A 20,758-nucleotide genomic window follows, 5' to 3' on the forward strand; every position below is an offset into this window, starting at 1 on the left:
TTTATTGATGATCTGGACAAGGGGATCCAATGGCACCCTCAGTCAGCTTACAGCCAGCAACAAGCTGGGAGGGAGTGTTGACCTCCTGGAGGATAGCAAGGCTCTATAGAGGGATCTGAACAGGCTGGATCAACAGGCTGAGGCCAACTGAAGGAGGTTCAACAAAGCAAACAGTTTTTTGAGGAGAGAAAGGAGGCAGCGGGCAGAGAGAAACGAAGTATAACTTATTCCCACTGACAAAAGTTACTTCAAAGGCTCCATGCTTCCTACTCAAAGTTATGAATACTATATCTGAGATGACTTGGATAGTGGGGATTAGGAAAAAAAATAGAACTGCACAGTAATACAAAAGGAATGTCTCAGAAAAATTACCAACCATTTAGAAACCAGAACTGCTTTTGTAGTTGTTTTGTAGTTGGGATAGTTTCATGAGGAATTAAGAGCATTTTTCAAATCAAATACATCCATATCACCCTATCCACTCAGGATGCTTCCAAAACATGCTTATTCAAAGAGTACACCACTATGGGTTCAGAGTAGTTGGAGCTACAACTATAGTAACCCTTAACATCACAAAAAAAAAGTTTGTATAAACCTAAAGAAAGATCAATACCCATTTTGTTCATGGATATCTTATTTAAATTCTTAAAATATACAAGCACAAAGCATAGCAACTAAAAATCAATCATCTCTCTATACTTAACAAACAAAACAAAAAGGGTGTTTTGAAAGAAGGTTCTCTCTAGTTTAGGCCTTAAGATGCAGGAACATCTTAAGGAGTACCTAAGTATACACATTCTACGTATACATGCTTATGTAAGCAAATTTAACAATATTTCAGAGAAAAATGTAAGCAAGTTTGGTAATGAGTTGTCATTATAGGTTTAGTTCAGGAAATCTGAATATCAATCTTAAATGCCATAATAATGAATGCTGTATTAAGACAGTGCCCTCAAGCCATCACAAGTATCAGAATCAGGACCCAATATAAATTGCTGCTTTTCACGACATCTAAGCAGCAGCAAAATATTCTTAAGTTTACTTTCATTTACCTCCACTTGTTACAATGGACAGGAGGTTTCCATCATCATATATATTCACAGAATAATTCAACATCTCAGATGTTCCAAAAGATCCATATTCCTGAGCCTCTTTGTAGGTTCTCAGCACTGTACAGTTAGTTAAGTCACCACTCTCACTTGTATCTATGCAGGCTCTGTTGACAAAAACAAATAAAAAGACAATTTTCCAGCTGCTGCAAACTTTTTGTTATCTCCCCCCTCCAGCACAACACACTACAAAGACTTCAAGAAGTTTGGTTCTGTGTTTATGGTATCTTACTTCTTCAAATAACTATTTTAAAATCTGATTGTTTACACTTAAGACTCAGAAATTACAAGATCTCTAAATAAACTGATTGCCAAATGCTACTAAATTCAAATAAATCCACCTTTGAAAAGCAAACATATGAAAATTCATCCAATTCCAGGGAGGAAATTTTACTGAAGCTACCCGTTCAGGGCTGGTACACAAACATCTGAAGTCTTAATCACTGTTTCATATGATGCACATTATCAGTCAAGAAATGTGACATGTTACAGCCTGAAGCCTGTGCACAGACACTGTTTTGTTTCAGGTGTTTCTTTTCCTATCCTCAATGGATACTCAAAGCCATTTTATTCTCCTTCAGAAAAAAATCCCACAAGCTTCCACTCATATCATGCTGTCTTCAATTTTATTCTTCCCCATCTTCATTTGGGATCGGAATTTTGTCAAAAAACTCAACTGATACAGCAGGATTATTTTAAAGCAAAATATATTTAAAACCTCTATAAAGGGGGCAGATTTAAAAATTAACAAGAGTCTTCATTGCAAGTTGTTGTTTTATGTGTAAAACAAGACATTTTAGACAAGTTTAGGCATTTACCTCCAGGTCTCACCATCATTCCACACTAAGCAATCATATACTGGGCCAGGATCACTGTATTTTTTCTCAAAAGAATTCAACAATTCCACTTGATTTTGAAGTTCTTCCTTTATTAGCTTATTTACCTAATAAGGCAACCAAAATTCAGTTAGAGTATTTCTAAAATTATTACAAGACAGGTAATCCTAAATTCCTTTCTGATGCTATATATTTGTTCCATTGCTTCTTCAGGAATGTTAGACTATCCTAGGAGTCACAAACATCCAGAATTTCAATGGCCTTCAACAGTGCACTGTTTATTTTCAGCTAATTATGCAAAACTATTTCCAATTTCTGTAATTGTAACATTTAAAGCCATTATTTTTTTAAAGACTGTTAAATGATAAAGTAGTAACCTGAGGCATTTCTAGTACTTCATTGAAATAGTACATAGTTTACAAATGAAAGAATATGTTTAGAAGATTCCAACTTTGAACAAAGCAAAGATGGTGGCCCAAAAAATAGCACATTAAATTAAAAATAAAACTTACTAAAGGTATCCTACAAAGTTTTTGAAGTAATACCATTTTCATATTTGACAACAACTTTAGAAAGTTAACAGCACTAAACAAATCAAAACAATCATCCATATAAAAACTTTTTAAATTAATCAAAAGATACACTGGTAAGTTATCTGCCAAAATAGTCACAAGTATCTTTCCTTTGCTCATCTAATGAAATATTTTAATCCTGTCAACTAGTAACAAATTGTTGCAAACAACAAGTTTATAAATTTAGACTTCTGCAAACCTGTGAGGGAGAGCTAAAAGCAGCATCAAATTCTTCTTGTTTCCTACAGGCCTCTGCTAGAGCCAGTCTGTGAACAGGATCCCAGAGCTTTTCCTTGCGTTCTTTCTGTAAAATAAAACCAGGTTCCTCACTATAATGACAAATACATGTCAAAGTATGAAATCTTCAAAAACAATTTGAAAATTCTGATTTGACACACAACGGCTAAAAGTGTCCCATACGATACTATAAATAAACATAAATTGCCACAGAGAAAAAAAAAGAGTATCAGTAATTTCTAGACTTTTTGTCTCAATGGAGCACTGTGAGGAAGACCACTGGGTCAATCGCTCTTGCTCTGAAAAAATCCCAGAAGAAATTGATCATATCAAAAATAAACAAAAAGCAGCCTAAGTGTGTTAGCAAATCACATGCTGTGGTTTTCCAAAAACAAAACTGAGAAACAGAACAGTGAAATACAACTACACACCAAAAACAAAAGGTACCTCCTTACCTGAATCCTCTCCTTAAGAGCTTTAGGATAGATATCGTAGCCATTTTTTATGCCAATGTGATATTTGCCTGAAGGATTTACCCAGTTTGCTGGAATCTACAGAAAAGTATATTCAGAAATAAGTTAACTAACCATAAAAAAAACCCAAAAAAATCCCAAGAAAAAAACCAGCAAACAAACAAACAAAAACATAACTTAGCAGAACAGACTTGCAAATACTGCCAATTTAATTCCCTGTCTCCAGGACAGCAACTACCACACTGTTTCAACAACAGGACATGGCAATTTCAATTGAGTTCCAAAAGAATCAGTATCAGTTCCTGTGACACTGCCATTGAACATCTTTAAGTATCGGTTTCCCTGATACTCTACTTTTAAAACACAAAGCCCCAGCAGTGACCTTATTCAACACAGATCTGGGGAAATAATAGTCATATAAATGAAAAGACACACCCTTCTATGAAGGAGCATTATAGTTGGAAGCCATGACACACATCTGAATGTCTCATTTTACATCTTGCTGCAATTTAGATTTCGTATATCAGATCCACTAATCCTAGTAACAACAGCAAAAGAGCAACATATTCACCCTTACAGTCACCTTCTGTGCAAAATTAAGAAGAAAGCTGATAGTATGGAGAGATTCAAACATGTGATGCCCCCATATCACCTCATCAATCCAACCAGGAAATCAAGAACATGTCATAACATCAGCATTCTGTGCACTCAAGACCTCTACTAGATCTCATTGTGTCCTTTCTGAAAACCCTGCACCATTTCTATTGTATGCATAGTGAGAATTCAGTGAGCCAACATCTAAGTTGTCACAGATTTTTCAGTCTCTAAAACTATTTACCATGAGCTTAGCACAATTCCTCTTGTAGTTTATGCAAATGTGGAAAATACTAGCACTTTTAAAGAATGTTAGCATGTTTTCTTGAGCCAGTTTCCAAAGCTATATCAGATACTGTTTTGAACAAATAATTAAACTATAATCAAGCACCCAACAAAACACTGTACACCCCCCCATTCGGCTACAGAAAATATTAAAAAGAAAGACATATGAAAAGTAAAAGAAACACTAAGCAATCTGTATGAAGCTGATCAAGTCCAGTATTAGCTTTGGATAAGATCTAGTTTGCTGATTTTGGTTGGGCTGGGTCTGATTTCCTTCACAGTAGCTGGTATGAGGCTGTGTTTTGGATCTGTGCTGAACACAGTGTTAATAATACAGGGATGTTTTAGCTGTTGCTGAGCAGAGTCAAGGCTTTGTCTGTCTCTCACCCCACCCCACCACTGAGCAGGCTGGCCATGCACAAGCTGCTGGGATAGCTGACCCCAATTGACCAGAGGGGTATCCCCTACTGCATGGTGTCATGCTCAGCACATAACCTGGGGAAATAAGGGGGGATGTTCAGAGTAATGGCATTTATATTCTCAAGTCACCATTATCCATGATGGAGCCCATCTTTCCTGGGTATGGCTGTTTACCTGCCTGCCCATGAGAAGTGGTGAATGAATTCCTCCCAACTCATGGGTTTTCTCACTTTTACCCTTCTGATTCTCTTCCCCTCATCCTGCTGGGGGGAGAGTGAGCAAGAGGCTATGTGGTGCTTGGTTGCCAGCTGGGCTTAAACCACTAAAACTGATTAAATGGAAGTTAAGTTCTGCAGAAACCAAAAAAGGTGCTGTATTTGTCATTAAGCAATCAAGAAGAAGATGTTCAGTGGTGTCTCTGTACTACCAAACACTCACCTTTAAAGTTCTTCCAGAAAGACCAGTAATTTCTCCATCTTTAGGTTCTACAATGGTACATGTAGTTACATCACCACTGCCTGTTGTGTCAATTATATCAACTATCTTCGGTTTCCCATCAGTCGTAATCTGAAAATATGAGCACCAGAGAATTGAAAATGTGGTTAATTACCCTTGAGCACAAAAACCAGGAAAGTTTTCATTTTTCTTATCAAAAATAGCAACTAAATTTCTTAGACACCAAATTTTAACTGAAGGACACAAAACCAACTTGAACTTGGTTATATTTTAAATGAACTAAGACCAACATGTTCATCTTTCTGGTTTATACAAACCCATTTATTTCTAATAAGGACTTAGAAGAGAAACAAGTAAAACCACTGTATCAACAAAGCACATGCAGCCTCACTTTAAAACCAAGCCTAAATTTGCAAAAACTACTATTTGTGGTCAAATTATTTGCTGTGTTGTTTCCATCCACCCATTATGGCCAAATTTTACAGTAATGAGTGCACAGCTAACAAAATGAAAGGTGAAGTACAAGCTCTCACAAGCTTGAGTCTCTTAATTGACCTTAAACGTAAAAGGAACACAAATTACCATCATCTCCTTTTTCTTGTTTCAAGGATTCTGCTTCATTGTTAGTAGCTATGGCTATATACTCCTAATGCTCATATAAGGAGTATTTTTACCAAAGCAAGAAGAAAAAGAGTTGACTACCTATGAGGAGTTTATGAACATATATTTAAAGCCTCCTCAAATTAGATCAAAACTAGCCCTGATGGACTTTACAGTAGTTGTGGGTAACTAAACAACATCAAAATAGAAACTACTAACCCTTCTAATGTCCCTTTCACCTAGAGGAACCTCCTACACAATTACCAATAGTATAGTTAAGATTTTTTTATTCATTTAACATTTAGCAAAAATACCCAAAGTTACTTTCTTGTAATAACATTCTTCATCTAGGAGCTACTGTAGGAGTTTATTCAGCAAATAAACTATACCCATATACAGTAGCATTTGCCTGAAGGGTAATACAAATTCAGAGGGATGGAGCACCTCTCCTATGAGGACAGGTTGAGAGAGCTGGGGTTGTTTAGCCTGGAGAAGAGAAGGTTCTGGAAAAACCTTATAACAGCCTCCCAGTACCTAAAGAGGGCCTTAAAAAAACTGGAGAGAAACTTGTTAGGAGGGCACAGACAGTGACAGGGCAAGGGGGAATGACTTTAAACTAAAGGAGGGTAGATTCAGACTAGATATAAGGAAGAAATTTTTTACTATGAGGGTGGTGAAATACTGGAACAGGTTGTCCAGAGAGGTGGTGGATGTCTCATACCTGGAAACATTCAAAGTCAGGTCGGACAGGGCTCTGAGCAACCTGATCTAGTTGAAGATGTCCCTGCTCATTGCCGGGGGGTTGGACTAGTTGGCCTTTCAAGGTCCCTTCCAACCCAAACCATTACATGATTTTATGAACTGATCATATGCACATATTTTTCTAGTCCTACATTAAAGACTAATTTTTTAAAAAAAAGAAAAAAAAAAATCAATCATCTTCCCAACATCTATACAATAACTACACTGAAAGTGAAAAAATATTCTTACTCAGAAAAGCAGCCACATTTGCTGTTTTCTAACATTTAAATATTTGGTATCATTGCCTTTATTCTCTATTTGTAATTTTTATGCTAGGCATAACATATATGACAGGTTGTTTTGTTCCAATTGTGCTCTGCAATTGTGGATTCAGCTGCTGGAAGTTAACAACACGTTCAAGCTGTTTCATAAAAGTCTCTCTGTTGCTGCCAAAATAACAAGGGTCAGGCTTTTATCACACCTCAACAAATAAGGACAATACTTCCATGGTCTCAAATTCTCATGGTTTAAAAGAAAACTCAAACCCCAAACAAAAGCCAAAACAAACTCCATATAACCCAAAAAACAATCCCCCAAAACTCAACAACAACCAAAAAAACCCAACTCAGAAAAATAACAAGCAATGCCCCAATAAAAACAGGCTTAAACAACTAAAAACAAACAAAACCCAAAAAACCAAACCAAAATAAAAAATTCTAAACCATAAAAAGAACATCAATTTCATTTCCCAGAAACAAATATGGCTTTTGAAGAGTCTTGTTAAGGAAGAACACTGCTACTCTGTTCATAGAAATTCACGTTCACTCAAGAAAATCATTAAAGCATGTTAACCTGGTAAAACATCCACTGAACAACAGTTACACAGTAGTGAAAATTTACTTGGGGAACAGTGCTTAGGCACTAAACCAATACCATTTTCTAGCATTTGTAGTTAATGCCTTCAAATGTCAGTCTCAACTCACAGAAAAGTTAAGACCTGCTCCAACAATAAAGTGACTGCAAGCCAAACCTGAGATTAGCAGCACTGGACATTTTTCAATATGCCTTTACTCAAAATGAACTATTCAGTGATCAAAGTACAAGAAAAGAAGAATAAAAGGTAATTCAAGGTGACTTGTTTGAAGTAGGCAAGTTATACAGCAACAGGTGGCCAGAACATAGATTTATGCTGCAGCAAGCTTGAGTCGTTTTAGAAGTTGTTTTCTAGCCAGACAGACAACATGCAAGTCCTACACTATGGGGCTCTTTGCCTCGTAGCTGAGTCCCAGCAGGTCTGCACATGCACATGAGTTTGAACAGTTAGAACCAACAAATTAAAGTCTTCCAGTCAGACACAAGAAACTCAAGAGTTTCACATGGTCCAAGGTTCAATTCCTAAAAGCAGCAATTCAGACAGGTTCACGGTCCTTTAGCGCAAGTAACTGATACGGCTGCTTCTGCTGACCCGAACTGCTGTTCGGCACACTGCCCACCAGCAGTAATGCTACAGTCTAACTCAGAGTTCAGCTCTGTTTTGCTTTTCAAGTCTTGTAATTCTGAGGAAAAATGATAATAATACAAAAATAATCATGTAAGCTTGATCAATTCCCTTCTGTGAACAGAAAAGTCCTGAACTAATGAACTGATTACGGATAGAAGATACATTTTAGTACCTTTTGGATTAAAATTCAAAAAATGAAGAACTCTTATACAATTAAAAATATTTTATATTGTATTTATAAAATCCCCCTCAATCCTACCTTTATTATCATGGCTTAGCTATAGCCATTTGAAAAACAAACAATATTCTAGTACCTCAAAACTGAAAATTACTTTGTTGTTTATACATTTCTGCTTGAAGTTTGAAAAACCTACTTACACGTTAGCTCCAATTTTGCAAAACAAATAAATTGATAAATTGAGCACACTAAAAATAATCTATCTGCATAATCCTGGCAACTGATCAGTATAACAGAAATAGAGGAGCACCAGTATCTGTGACAATCCCAAGTGAAAAGGGAAAGCCAGATGCACTGAGCATGTTTTTGCCAGCCCATACAATGTTACTGACTCCAACTGACAGCTACTGTAGCAGCAAGAGATGAACAAATTTTTCAGCACTTGGGTCATGGGACAGCTGGTCATCGTTATTACAAATAAAATAATTTTCAAGCAACTCAGTGCCGAAAAGCAAGTAAAACCAAACTAGCTGCTACTGCTAAAAGGTTGTCACACAAAAGTACAAATTAACTGTAGTAAATAATAATTCCAGCAGGCAGTTCACAAAATAAATAAATTTGGAAGAAGCAGATGAATGACTTATCTGTCATGAAATATAAGAAGTCACAACAGGAACGGGGAACAGACAGGTTGGGGTCGAACAAAGACAATACATATACAGTCACAACACTCCATTAAGTGCACCTTATCTGCCCACCTAAAATTTCATCAGTCACTGTGCCTTACTAAGGAATTACAAGTCATGACTTGGTAGACAGCAACAGGAAATGGATTCTACCAAGAAGGGTTGAAAGGGCAAAAACCAGCATTGAAGAAGCAGACAAACTGAACTTAAGAGTTGGCATCAACAGGTGGAGCATAAAACAATAAAAGATGACCTGAAAGAAGTTCCCTAGAGGGCACTGACTACAAAAGGTTCATAAGGAAATGGAAAGTAAGTACAAGTTAGATTAACATTTTGTGTGGTAAAGCAAGCCAACCAATAGAAAAAAGAAGGTTTGTTAAGCCTGATAACTATTGTCTCTATAGCAGCAATTATCCAGGGAAGAATATAAACATTATGGTATTTCTCTGTTTAACTCTGTCTCCAAATCTTTTTGTCCCTTGTAAAGCGGACAAACTCTGGTATCACTGTTTACAAACCAAATCATAGAATCAACACAAAAAGGAAATCTACCCAAGGAATGATACACTAAGGAGCAGCAAAGAAACGAACTGTTTTGTTTTGACTAAAAACCCACTATATTCAAAACAGGGTAGCTCATTTTGGCCTGTAATCATTATTGTCATTAACCTGAACTCAAAGTCGTAATACCCATAAACCTCGCTAAACATGTCTTCTCTTCCCTCTAAGCAACTGATTCAACTCTCACAGATTAACTCCATGCCAGGCCAAGAACTGACAGTAAGAAAAAGCAGCAGCAGAAAGGACAAGGATGCAAAAAAAAAAAAAAAAAAAAAAAAAAATCCAAAAATTGTCCCAAGTTTAGAAGCTACTTCTTGCAGTACAGCTATGCTGTCTCAATGCCTGTGCCCAGGACACTGATGTATTGCATGGAGGCAAAATGTAAACTGCCCAATACTCCAGAGAGTGAGGACATCCTCTTGCTGAATAAACACCTACAAAGCTATTCTACAGGTTGTGTGCAGGCTATATCTCCTTTGCAATTCCCTGTGCAATGAGCCTCCCCAGTCTGTAGTTCAGCAGGTGGTTTAAGCCAGGTATTAACTGGGAAGCGTGGACAGAGAATACAACCCTTTTACACATTTCTCTAAAGCCCCTGCAAACTCACTCATTGCAACATGAATTCCAGCCCCCCTCCAAAGTTCCTGACAAATTTTTTACTTAACTACCTGAAATTTTATTCTGCATATAAAGGAAACAGGTTGAAAGATCATGATGGTTCATAAGCATCCTTTATGAACTTTGGGTTACCTATCTCAGAACAAAGCTTCCCACTACTGTCCATAAACTCATGTTGTTGGTGTTTTTGTTGTTGGTGCTGTCTACTCCTCATTTATAACCTCTAAAAATTTAGGGTTTTTTGCTTTTATATGTGAAACTTCAGAACTATGCATGTCATCGAACTTACATTCACATTTTCCCAACTGTCTTTATTACTTTCTGCTCTGCCCATGGTACTATCTTGCTTGCTTTTTGGCTAACTTTCATTAAGTTTCCCAATTACTATTCCACTTACCCACAACTTCTTGCCAAAAGCACCATCTTCATTTCAACTTAAATCCATCAAAGTTACAGCTGCTCAGTTCCTCCTTCCACCCTACCTGTCCTCTTCACTCATCCCTTTGCTTAACTGAATCCTATAAGGAGTCATTTCCGAACACGTAACTAATGATCTGCCAGGGTCAAGTCCCTGAATGAGGTCACTTAAGAGTTAAATCTGCACCAAAGAAAGGGCAGAAACCAACACAATCTCTACTTAGTGAAAAAAAATAAAGGACGCAATATCCAAGTGAGTTGCATTCAACTCTGAATCTTTCTTCAAGGCCTCTTTTGCCACAACTCAGAGAAAATGTTGACAAGAAATAAGAAACAGTAGTGACACAAAAGGCCACACGTAAACTTACACGATATAGAAATGTTAAGAGACAAGAGTTAAAAGAGAAAAGTGCTGAGAAATGCCCAAATTGAAGTCACACACAGAGAAATTTACAAAACCGAGATGGAGACAATAATGGTAATCGTTGTGCGATCTGATATACAAAGCTGGTACATTCAAAAAAAGCTGGTAGAATCGAATCTGACACAGACTGTTATTGCAATACAACGCACGAAAAATACACTCTCAAAGACTGGTATGCAAACTGCCAGAAATACACTTTTCATGTAAAAGCCCTAGGCGGCCGTGTGTAGTCCCGAGTCACCCACTGCCGAAGTAGCGCTAACAACACAAAACCACAAAACGTTCTTTTATAACGAGCTCTGCGTGAGAGGCGGCAGCCGAGGAGATTTAAATGCCATAAAACGTCTGCGGACGGCTTAGGAGGATCCCCACAGCAGCACCCGGAGTGCCCGGTGCGGACCTCCCGGATCCGGCATCTCCCCGCCCTCCCGCACCAGCTGCCGAGCGGGAACCAGGAACGAACACACTGGTACAAGTCCGCGGGACGGCAATCCCCGGGACAGCCCCTCAGGGGCCTCCTCCGCTCTCGCCGCCGCCGCCTCGGGCCCCCGCTCTCGCGCCCGCCCCCGCGGCGGGGCCGACCCGGCGGGGCCCGGGCGCTGTCCGAGGGCCGCGGCCGTGACACAGGGCCGCCCCGCGCTACCTGCATGCCCGGCGCCCCGGGATCCACGCCGGTGTCCAGCACGGCCAGCAGCACCCCCCGCCCGTCGAAGTCGGGGAAGCGGGCGAGGAAGGCGGCGGCGCCTGTCTCCTTCTTGGGCAGGAGCCCGTGGAACGGGAACGGCTCCTCGGCGGCGGCCGCCATGGCGCGAGACCGGGGCGCGGGGCCGGCGTGAGCGGGGCGGGGGGAGAGCCTAGGAGAGGCCACGGCGGGAACGCGCATGCGCGGGGTCGCCCGCGGGGACGCGCACCCTCTTGCGGCCCGCGGCGCGAGGAGCGCCGGGGCTGAAACCGACCAATAGGACTCCGAGGCGGGCGGGGCCTGGTGGTGGGGGCAGCCAATCGGAGAAGGGACGCGCTCCACGCGCTGGGCGCGGGGGGCTGCGGCGGCCACGTCGGGCGGCGGCGGGAGCCGGGGGCACCTTCGGGCGGCCCCGCCCGCGGGGAGGGAGGGCGGTCTCGCCTCAGCGCCGCGGTCCGGCCGCGGGGCCATCGGGGGGACCGGCAGTGCTGCAGCGCGAGGGGCGCGTGGTCCTCCGCATCGGCAACAGAATCACAGAATCGATTAGGTTGGAAAAGACCTGAGATCATCGAGTGCAACTCAGGACCGAACACCACCGTGTCAACTAGGCTGAGTGCTGCGTCCAGTCTTGCCTTTAACACCTCCAGGAACGGTGTTCCCCACCTCTCTGGGCACCCCATTTCAAGATCTAATCACCCTTTCTGTGAACAAATTGCTCCTAGTGTCCAGCCTAAACCTCCTCTGGCACAGCTGGAGGCCGTGTCCTCTCATCCTGCCACTGGTTGCCTGGGAAAAGAGGCGGACCCCCACTTGGTTATAACCTCCTTTCAGGTAGAGAGTGATAAGGTCACCTTCGAACCTCCTTTACTCAATGAACCAATGTGCAAACATTTACTTAATGATTTTTTCCTTTTTTTTTTTTCTTCTGCTGATTCATTGTCTGTGATTAAAGCAGGTCCTGCGGTGGCAGTGCCAGCGGGAGCACGATGTCTCCATTGCTGTGGGTTGGCACAATCTCTATAATGTGTTGCACAGCAGTTGAGTACTTGGGCAACAGTTGAGCAAAGAGAAGAATAAACAAAACAAAAAACAAAACAAACAATGAAAAAGAAACCCAAAAAGACAACCTAAAAGGAAAAAAAAAAAAAAAACCAAAACCCAAAACCCAACCCAAACAAAAAAGGCTACCTAAAGACTGTAGAGGGCTCCAAATAAAATTTTTGGTGAAGCTGTTAAGGGAAAATCTCAACTTTGAACAGACGTTTTAAAGGTATTTTTCTAGCTTTCATGCTCTCATGCAAATTTGCAAAAAAAAAAAACCCTGAACTGTGGAGTATCTGAAACCAAATACACACAGAACTTCTTTTGAAAAGATAGCTTATTTGTAGTGTCAGACATGTGGCTCTTTAGCCATTTTAACTGGTAATGAGTGTAAAACTGGTTGGTTTCTAGGGTATCACTTTGCTTTCTTCAGGCTAGTTTCTATTCAGAGAGTCACCATGGGAGAAAAAGGTTGAGTTTGACTGCATTAACATATTCACTGTAAAGCAAAGGAGATTTTGACTTTTGGGAATTTTTCTACCTCTGTAATTTTTTTGTTTGTTTTATGGGTCTCATTAATGTTTGTCAGACATTAATCTTCATTGGAATAGAGCTGGCATTTGTTCTTTCTTAGCAGAAGTAGGGGGAAGGTTGCTAGCAAATAGTGGTACTTCATGTATTTTTCCCATTTTGTAAGCCTCCTTCAGCGTTGTCTTCCAGCTCATCAATGGCTTTAGAGATCTACAGGAATTTTATGCAAATAGTAAAATAAATCTGAAGAGCACTGCCATAAAAATACCTATTATTAAAAAAAACCAAAGCTGTACCATATATACTTAGTGTATAATCAAATCTGCTTCCCACTTTGATTTTCAATCGTAAGTCAAAATTTCACATTTTGATGTCTAAGTACCACGTGCTTGACTCTGTTAGAATACTGCTGGTGTCTGACAGCCATATTCAGGCTCTTTTTTGTAATTACGTAAAACCTTGATTGATCTTACCTCAGTGGAGAGAATTATTCTGACAGGGTGGTTATTCACTTGTTTAATATGTAATTCACAGTCCATTTGACTTGAGTTTTCCTTTTGTGTACCATTGCGAGTGCATCTCAATGAGAGAGGCTTCTATTTCTGGCAGCACCTTGAAATCAATGGAAGTCTAATATATCCTATCCCTAGTAGACTTTGAGACACTAAACTACATCAAATTCTCAAAGTGTTTGATATCCTATTCAATGAACATTTATTACGTTGGAGACATCTATTACTAACCTTGACAATTTCTGCTCTGTTCTTTTGCCTTGGTCTCAGTTATACCACAAACAACTCACCTAATTAGCAGGTATGTATAACTCAGTGATGTGCACTGCTAAGTAGCAGGGCAGGTTCTACAGGAAAAATCAGGATTTGTGGAAGGTGTGCCAAACACCTTTTAACAGACATTGAGCAATACCAGAGAAGGAAAAAGCCTGATTTCAGTGACAACCTTTAAAACATAGCTATCGTGTTAATTGTATGAATACAGCTGCAGTGTTAGGACACAGGGTTAATGTTAAGGTTGTGCATCTTACTGGGCCTTTGCAGATCTGAGTGTACTGAGAATTTGGGAATTTTACATTTAATTCTGAGCTTCTCAGATTTCTTCTGTTTAGTTTTTTAGGTTAACAGTTGGACTGACACTGCCAACTACTCCACTAAACTGTGCCCCCAAGCACCACATCTACATCTGTTTAAATACCTCCAGGGATGATGACTCAACCACTTCCATAGGCAGCCTGGGGACAGATTTTTAGAAGGACTTGTAGGAATAGGACTACTAAGGGTAGATTCAGACTAGATATAAGCAGAATTTTGTTTTACAATGAGAGTAGTGAAACACTGTAACAAATTGCCCAGTGCGGTGGAGGATGCCACATCCCTGGAAACATTGAGGGTCAGGTTGGACTAGCTCTGAGCAACCAGGTATAGTTGAACATGTCCATGCCCATTGCAAGGGGATTGGACTAGATGACCTTTTAAGATGTCTTTCAACCCAAACCATTCTATGATTCTATGAACATCTAAATGTTTCCACTTGGCTGGGGCATATGATGCCCCACCCAGATTCAGCTCTGAATACTCCCTGTATGGATGTGTTTCTAGGTCTGAATCTGAGACCTGGTAAAGCTGCTCCAGTCTTAACAGCCCTGATTAGTTCCTCACATTGCTCATGTGTTAGGCCTGTCAGGTTGTGGAGATGGCCAACGACCACCATTGATTTCACCTCTAGCCTGATGCACTGCAGATAAGAAGGCTGAGGATACTTGCTGCATTTTCTGCCTGATGTTACACCCGGAAGTTAGATGCTGGGCTACAAATTTCTTTTCTGTCTGAGCATGCATCTTTTTGCAAACTAAAAGCTTTTGCTGCTGCAGAGTTCTCTCTGAGTCAGGTCTTTTGTTTTGCATGGAAACATCCCAAAGTGAACCCGAAACAACATGACCTAATATCTTACTAGTGCAGGCATTGACATGGATGGAGAAATACTGGGGTTTTCATTCTTTCTCTAATTAAGGTCAAATTATTCTATACAACGTATCAATTGGGGTATGAACTCTTTAAATTTCAGTTGTAAGCAATTACCTTAGTCACTATGTTGCAGATTTCGCCCACTCATGTCTTGTTACAACATGTGGAGGGGAGGAATGAGCCTGTCAGTTGTTCAGGGAGAGGAGGTGTTTGATGAAATTACGGGAAGATATTTCAGTGTTCTGAGTGAATTCATTAATTACCGAGGTGCTCAGTAGAGACTCCTCCTTACTTCCCCTTTAGGAGAGAGAGTAACTACAGTGCCTAACTCCTAGGACTTAATGGGTTTAGATGATCCTTGAATGAAGTGGAAGTCAAGATGTAATTAATTCCTGCGATTGGCTTCTGTCTCCATTCCCTTCACATTAGGTCTTGTTATTCCCATGTAAGTGTAAAACAACACAAGTCCTCCAGAAGAAGCAGTTTCTCACTGCCTCCCAGCCTGATCCTTGGCCATTCACTCTCGTTCTTCTGCTTTCCAATCGCTTGTGCTGGTGTGGCTTCATGATAGAACAGATAAAGAAATAAATCTGGCTGAAAGCTATCCCACAAAAGCAGTTGTCTCACCTGTTACGTGAGACAGGGTCCTCTACCACCTCTTCCATGCTTGTGTTGGTGCAGAGTGGAGATGGTCCAGCACAGCACTCCACATTCAAGCAGACCACGGGATTAAGGCACTGCATGGGGAACCTTGGCCACTGCATGTCATCTGCAACACACTCTGTCAGGGAAACTGGGTTTACAGGATTTGGGTTTTGTTTACCAGGTAGTGTACTGAGACAAAGGGCCAGGATAGCTACAGGCCTGTGTGTGTCTTTTCGGTGGATCTATTTAATAAAGATTTTCAGAGAAGGCTCAGTCCTAGTTCTTTTTTCTTTGATTACTAGAGAACAGTTCATCATGGACAAAGATATCAAACCCACAGAGTGAGCAGTTTGACACTTTCTTCACACAGAGAAAAACATATACCCATCTTGTAGTTTTGATAACAAAACTTCTTTTGTGGACAATGTGTCCTCAGCTTTGCCTTCGTGAAGGTATTTATTCTGATGGGTCAATTTGCTACATTCTTTCCTTGATAAATATAAAGTAAGAAGTTCATTGCATACATATAACATGATGAGATCATTAGTGGACAACAGCTGGCATTACTTTCCATCATAATCATGTATGTCTGTCGGATTCAGCAGCAGCTAAAACTAATGAATTCTTATTGTTCTCTGTCAGACTTTTGGGGCCCAGCTAATGCTTTTAGGATGTATTTTCATTTACAAACTTGTCTGAAATTGTCTGAAAATATATCCATATGGAGAGCTGTTCATATATTGCTTTAAACCCTTTCTCAGGAATGCTGCTCAACGAAATTATTAGTCCTGAAATTTTAAAAAGGTAGGGTTCATTTAGCAAGACTCTGGCCTCAGCAAAAAGCTGAGGCTGCATTTCAGTACCAGTTGAACCTCAAACATTTAGTGGTCTTCTGTGGCAAAATTATTAGTAGGGTTGCTTCTTAAAAACATATTTCCTTGAGAAAGAGGCACAAAACAAAATGCCATACTCACTTTTTGTCTTCGTTGTAATAAACGTTTTTCAAGTTTGTTTGTTTTTTGTATAAAAAGAAATAAAGAAGATAAATATGCACTGTGACAACAAACACCTGCAATGAAAGAAGTCTCAGAGGAAAAGGGCAGGAATTATAAACCCAGGGAAGAATATAAAGAATGACCTCCAATTATCATAAGGAAAGCTGAACTAATCTCAGCACAAAGGTTGTTGAGGGTGACCTTTGTTTTAGATACCCAGCTGTACCAGTGAGGTTTTGATTTGTGTGAGCAGTCTTGCCTGACATAACTAGGGGATAGAAACAGCATGAGTGGAGAAATGTGTAGGCAACTCAGCCAAACCTAGAAGTATAAAAACTGAACAACTAAGAAAATGAACTTTGAAGAGAGCAACTCACTTCAGATGGTTTCAACTCATGTACTCCTTCCTGGAGCCTGGGATGCCCAGCGTCATGACAGTGAGCATACAAGGACTGGTAGTAGTAGTCAGGTTTGTATTGTGACAGAACTGTATTGCAATTGCTATATTGCTCTTGTGATTTTAATACATTGCTGTATCATTGTGCTAAATCAAAATCCTGTGCAATGTCAGATATCTACAAATAAGGAAATCTGGTATTAAACATGAAGCCCTCCTCATGTGGAATATCTCAAAGAACCTGCTCAGAGAGTATTTGGCTCTGATACATCCCCAGTCATAAGAGCCTTGAGTACCACCACAGGCCTTCAACACAGCTGGCAGTTGACCCTATAGGGAGCATTCCTTCTCTGATTTCCTAACTAAGAATCACCCAAATCACTGGAGGCTGTGTTCCAATTGCAGACTGACTTTCTTGAATCTTATCCTCTCTAAGGAAATTATACTTGCATTTTTTGCCCCACATAGGAGAGATGAGTCAGACATTTAAAGGAACGAGAGAAATGTAATTCTCTAACTTACAGCTGAGGTTTGCAATGGTATAACACAGAAGGAGAAGGATTCCTGAAATGTGTCCACCATGAACTGTTTCTTTAGCTAAAATAAAACTGAGACAGCCATGCCTTCATCAGCAGAGGACAGATGCAAGAAGGCTTGAAGGGTCTTCTTTAAATATGCTGCAGAAATGAGCAAAGAAATTGCTGAATATAAATACATACTTGTTTTTTTCTAGAGCTGAGCATGCACACTCATTTTTCATGTTTTTTCTGAAGCCTGAGTTCAGCCTTTTTCCCAGGCTTGGCCTTGTGTAACTTGCAGAGACTTGTGATAGAAACACAAAGATTAATAGAACGAATTATGGATGGAATTGTATGTATGTAAAAGCACCAAAAGAAACAATATCAAACAAAGATTAAAGAACATCATATACTGATAACCAAGAACACAGTTAACGTCAAAGGAGTGATCACAAAGGAATGCATTGTTTACAGCAAGACCCGAAGGCCTGAGTGCTCGTGGGGCCACAGCATGATGATATTTTAAGTAGAAGATTGAATTCTGCTAACAGGAGGAAGGCAGCAAGACTGTAGCCAGAAAGATGCCTAAATGAGGATACACAGTTCATGGGTAACAAGCTACCAAAAAGTGTATGGAAGAAGAACCTTTAAGCAAGATTCTGAAGCATAAATTCATGCCATAGTGACTAACTCACAAAGTGAATCAAACCTGTGTCTAACCCCATTGTCAGCAGGAGGAATTCAAGAGATTTAACTAGGAGTTGATAGCTGATGTCCCTTGTCCCTGCGTCATGTATAAGTGAAATTGGCCAGATCACTGGGACACACATTTTGGTGCAAATGAACATGGGAGTGCAGGAGAACTATCTATGAGATAATAAATATAAATGACCAAAATTGGTTTTGTTTAACATAGATATCATCTTCTTCCTCCATGTGGTTTCACACTGATTTTTGTTTAAAATTTTTTCAGTCTCAGGAATACTATTGCTAATAGGGTGATTGCCATTGCAGTTGGTATTGCAAGTGTTACTCTGTTACATCAAAGTCAGTTTAGTGGGTTTAGTGGGTTTAGGCTTTTAATTAGTTGAATTTTATAAGACACTACAACTTTGTTTCTTTTTAAATCTATGAATGCAGACACACTTCTGTCATTGTTTAACCCCGGCTGACAGCTAAGGCACAGACAGACACTCGCTCACTCCCCACTGGGATCAGGGAAAGAATCAGAAGGATAAGGTTGAGAAAACTTCTGGGTTGAGATAAAGACAGTTTAATAGGTAAAGCAGAAGCCACAGACACAAGCAAAGAAAACCAAGAAATTAATTTACTACTTCCTATGAGCAGGCAGGTGTTCAGCAGTCCCAAGGAAAGTTGGGCTCCATCACATGTAACAGGGGCTTGGGAAAACAAACACCATCAATCCAAACATCCCCCACTTCCTCCTTCTTCCCCAGCTTTATATGCTGAGAATGACACAATAGGGTATGGGATGTCCCTCTGGTCAACTGGGGTCAGCTGTCCTGGCTGTGTCCCCTCCCAACTGTTCGTGCATCCCTAGCTTGCTCACTGGTGGGATGGGGTGAGAGGCCTTATAGAATCACAGAATCTCCTGAGTTGGAAGGAATTCACAAGGATCATCAAGTCAAACTTCTAAGCCTGCACAAGACAACTCCCCAAAAAAGAAATGCTTGACTCTGTGTAACCACCACTCAGAAGTAGTATTGATAACACCCTATGTTATCACTATCATTCTGCACAAATCCAAAATACAGCTCCATACCAGCTACTAGGAAGAAAACTAATTATACCCCAGCCAAAACCAACACACTAGTATGAGTTTAAGGACAAGTAATGCTTATTTATGATGCATTGTAAGGTAAGCTGCAAATGATGTGATGTAAGCTGCATCCATACAAGATGTTTCTGAACATTTCCTGTATCTGTTTAAACTCTAAAGCCCCACTTTAGAAAGGCTGAAAAATGTGCTATATGTCTGCATACATATATGAAATATGTACATACTCCCTAAAACAGAATTCAGGAGCTTCTGTATGAGAAATGCTTTATGCATTTGGAAGTAAATATATGAGCCATTTGAAATTATTCTTTCTTAGAAACTATACAATAAGGCAACTAGAAATATTTCCAGATTTTCATGTAAGCACTTTTACCATATTTTTTGGCATTTTTTTTTTTTTATTCGTGAACCTACACTATAATGGAGACACCATCTGAGATCTAAAGTTCTAATTCTTGTCTCTAAGGGACAAATTCAAACACCAAGTGTCTTTCTTTGGCTTACTCAAATAGGAAATGATCAGCAGTTGTTGGATTCCAGTAGTCAGGATTAAGGAATATGCTTTAAGGACCAGCATATCCTGAAATAAAAGACAAAGAAATCTGCACCAAGGTAAGAGAAGATACTGTGAATTTCCTTTAACGTAAGGGGTGTCTTCTGTGAGAAATTTCTCCGAATGGCAGCAGCTCTTTCCTTGAAGATAGTGATCTCCATATGCCTCTCATGAATCTTCCTTTGTTGCTGTACACGTTGCAGTGGCACAAATATTCAGTGCCACTGTTTACCTCTGTTTTAAAACAGTTTATTCAGTTTACCTCTGTTTTAAAACAGAGGCAGCAACAAACCTCATACTAACTAGTTGCGACACGTAGCAACACTTTTCGTTTAGCAAGTAATTTCCCTAATTTTTTTTAATGGCTACTTGAACACATTAGCAGCCCTCAGTGGGGATATTGCTGTCTCTCTTCAGGGTCATAGAGACAGTTATATGACAGCATGGACTGACAAGAGAAAAGGATATAAAGGTAAAAATTACAAGGTATGGCCTTTTGTTTACTATTTTCCAGTGGGTGACAAAGAACAGAATAATTTATGCTATTCTTGACTTTTATGTTACTGTTGTCTCAGTCTCCAGTGTTTTATATGCAGGTGCAGAGATCTGGTACAATGTTTTCTGTTGAGATCCCCATTAGCTAACTAGTATCACAGGCACACTCTCTGTGCTAACTATGTGTGGTATACGAGCCTTTAACATAATTTCTTGAGCAGCACAAGGCTAAAAGAACATCTGACAGCTAAGAAAAGTATTTCACAGAAGAAGACATGAATGACATCTGAAACTATTTAGATTGGTTTTGAGCTTAAATATTCAAATTATTTATTTTTTTAATTTGTTTTTCTTAAGTTTTTCTCTAATTCCGTTTTTTTGTTGTTACTCTTCAGTTTTCCCAGAAAGACAAA

General features: G+C 39.8%; 1 protein-coding gene across 2 annotated transcripts in view; it reads right to left on the reverse strand.

Annotated features, from left to right (window-relative positions):
• TPP2 (tripeptidyl peptidase 2) overlaps nucleotides 1–11,590 on the reverse strand; it is a 55,923-nt gene extending 44,333 nt beyond the window's left edge. For both annotated transcript variants that reach the window (XM_032678613.1, XM_032678612.1), the window contains exons 1-6: nucleotides 11,352–11,590; nucleotides 4,965–5,093; nucleotides 3,210–3,305; nucleotides 2,717–2,821; nucleotides 1,928–2,052; nucleotides 1,053–1,216 (exon numbers count right to left, since the gene is read on the reverse strand). In XM_032678613.1, the coding sequence (XP_032534504.1) occupies nucleotides 1,053–1,216; nucleotides 1,928–2,052; nucleotides 2,717–2,821; nucleotides 3,210–3,305; nucleotides 4,965–5,093; nucleotides 11,352–11,513 (781 nt within the window). In that variant the 5' untranslated portion in view covers nucleotides 11,514–11,590. The remainder of the gene's footprint in view (nucleotides 1–1,052; nucleotides 1,217–1,927; nucleotides 2,053–2,716; nucleotides 2,822–3,209; nucleotides 3,306–4,964; nucleotides 5,094–11,351) is intronic.
• Between the last annotated feature and the right edge of the window lie 9,168 nt (nucleotides 11,591–20,758).

This window comes from Chiroxiphia lanceolata, chromosome 2 (genome assembly GCF_009829145.1).
Source record: "Chiroxiphia lanceolata isolate bChiLan1 chromosome 2, bChiLan1.pri, whole genome shotgun sequence".
Taxonomy (NCBI): Eukaryota; Metazoa; Chordata; class Aves; order Passeriformes; family Pipridae; genus Chiroxiphia; species Chiroxiphia lanceolata.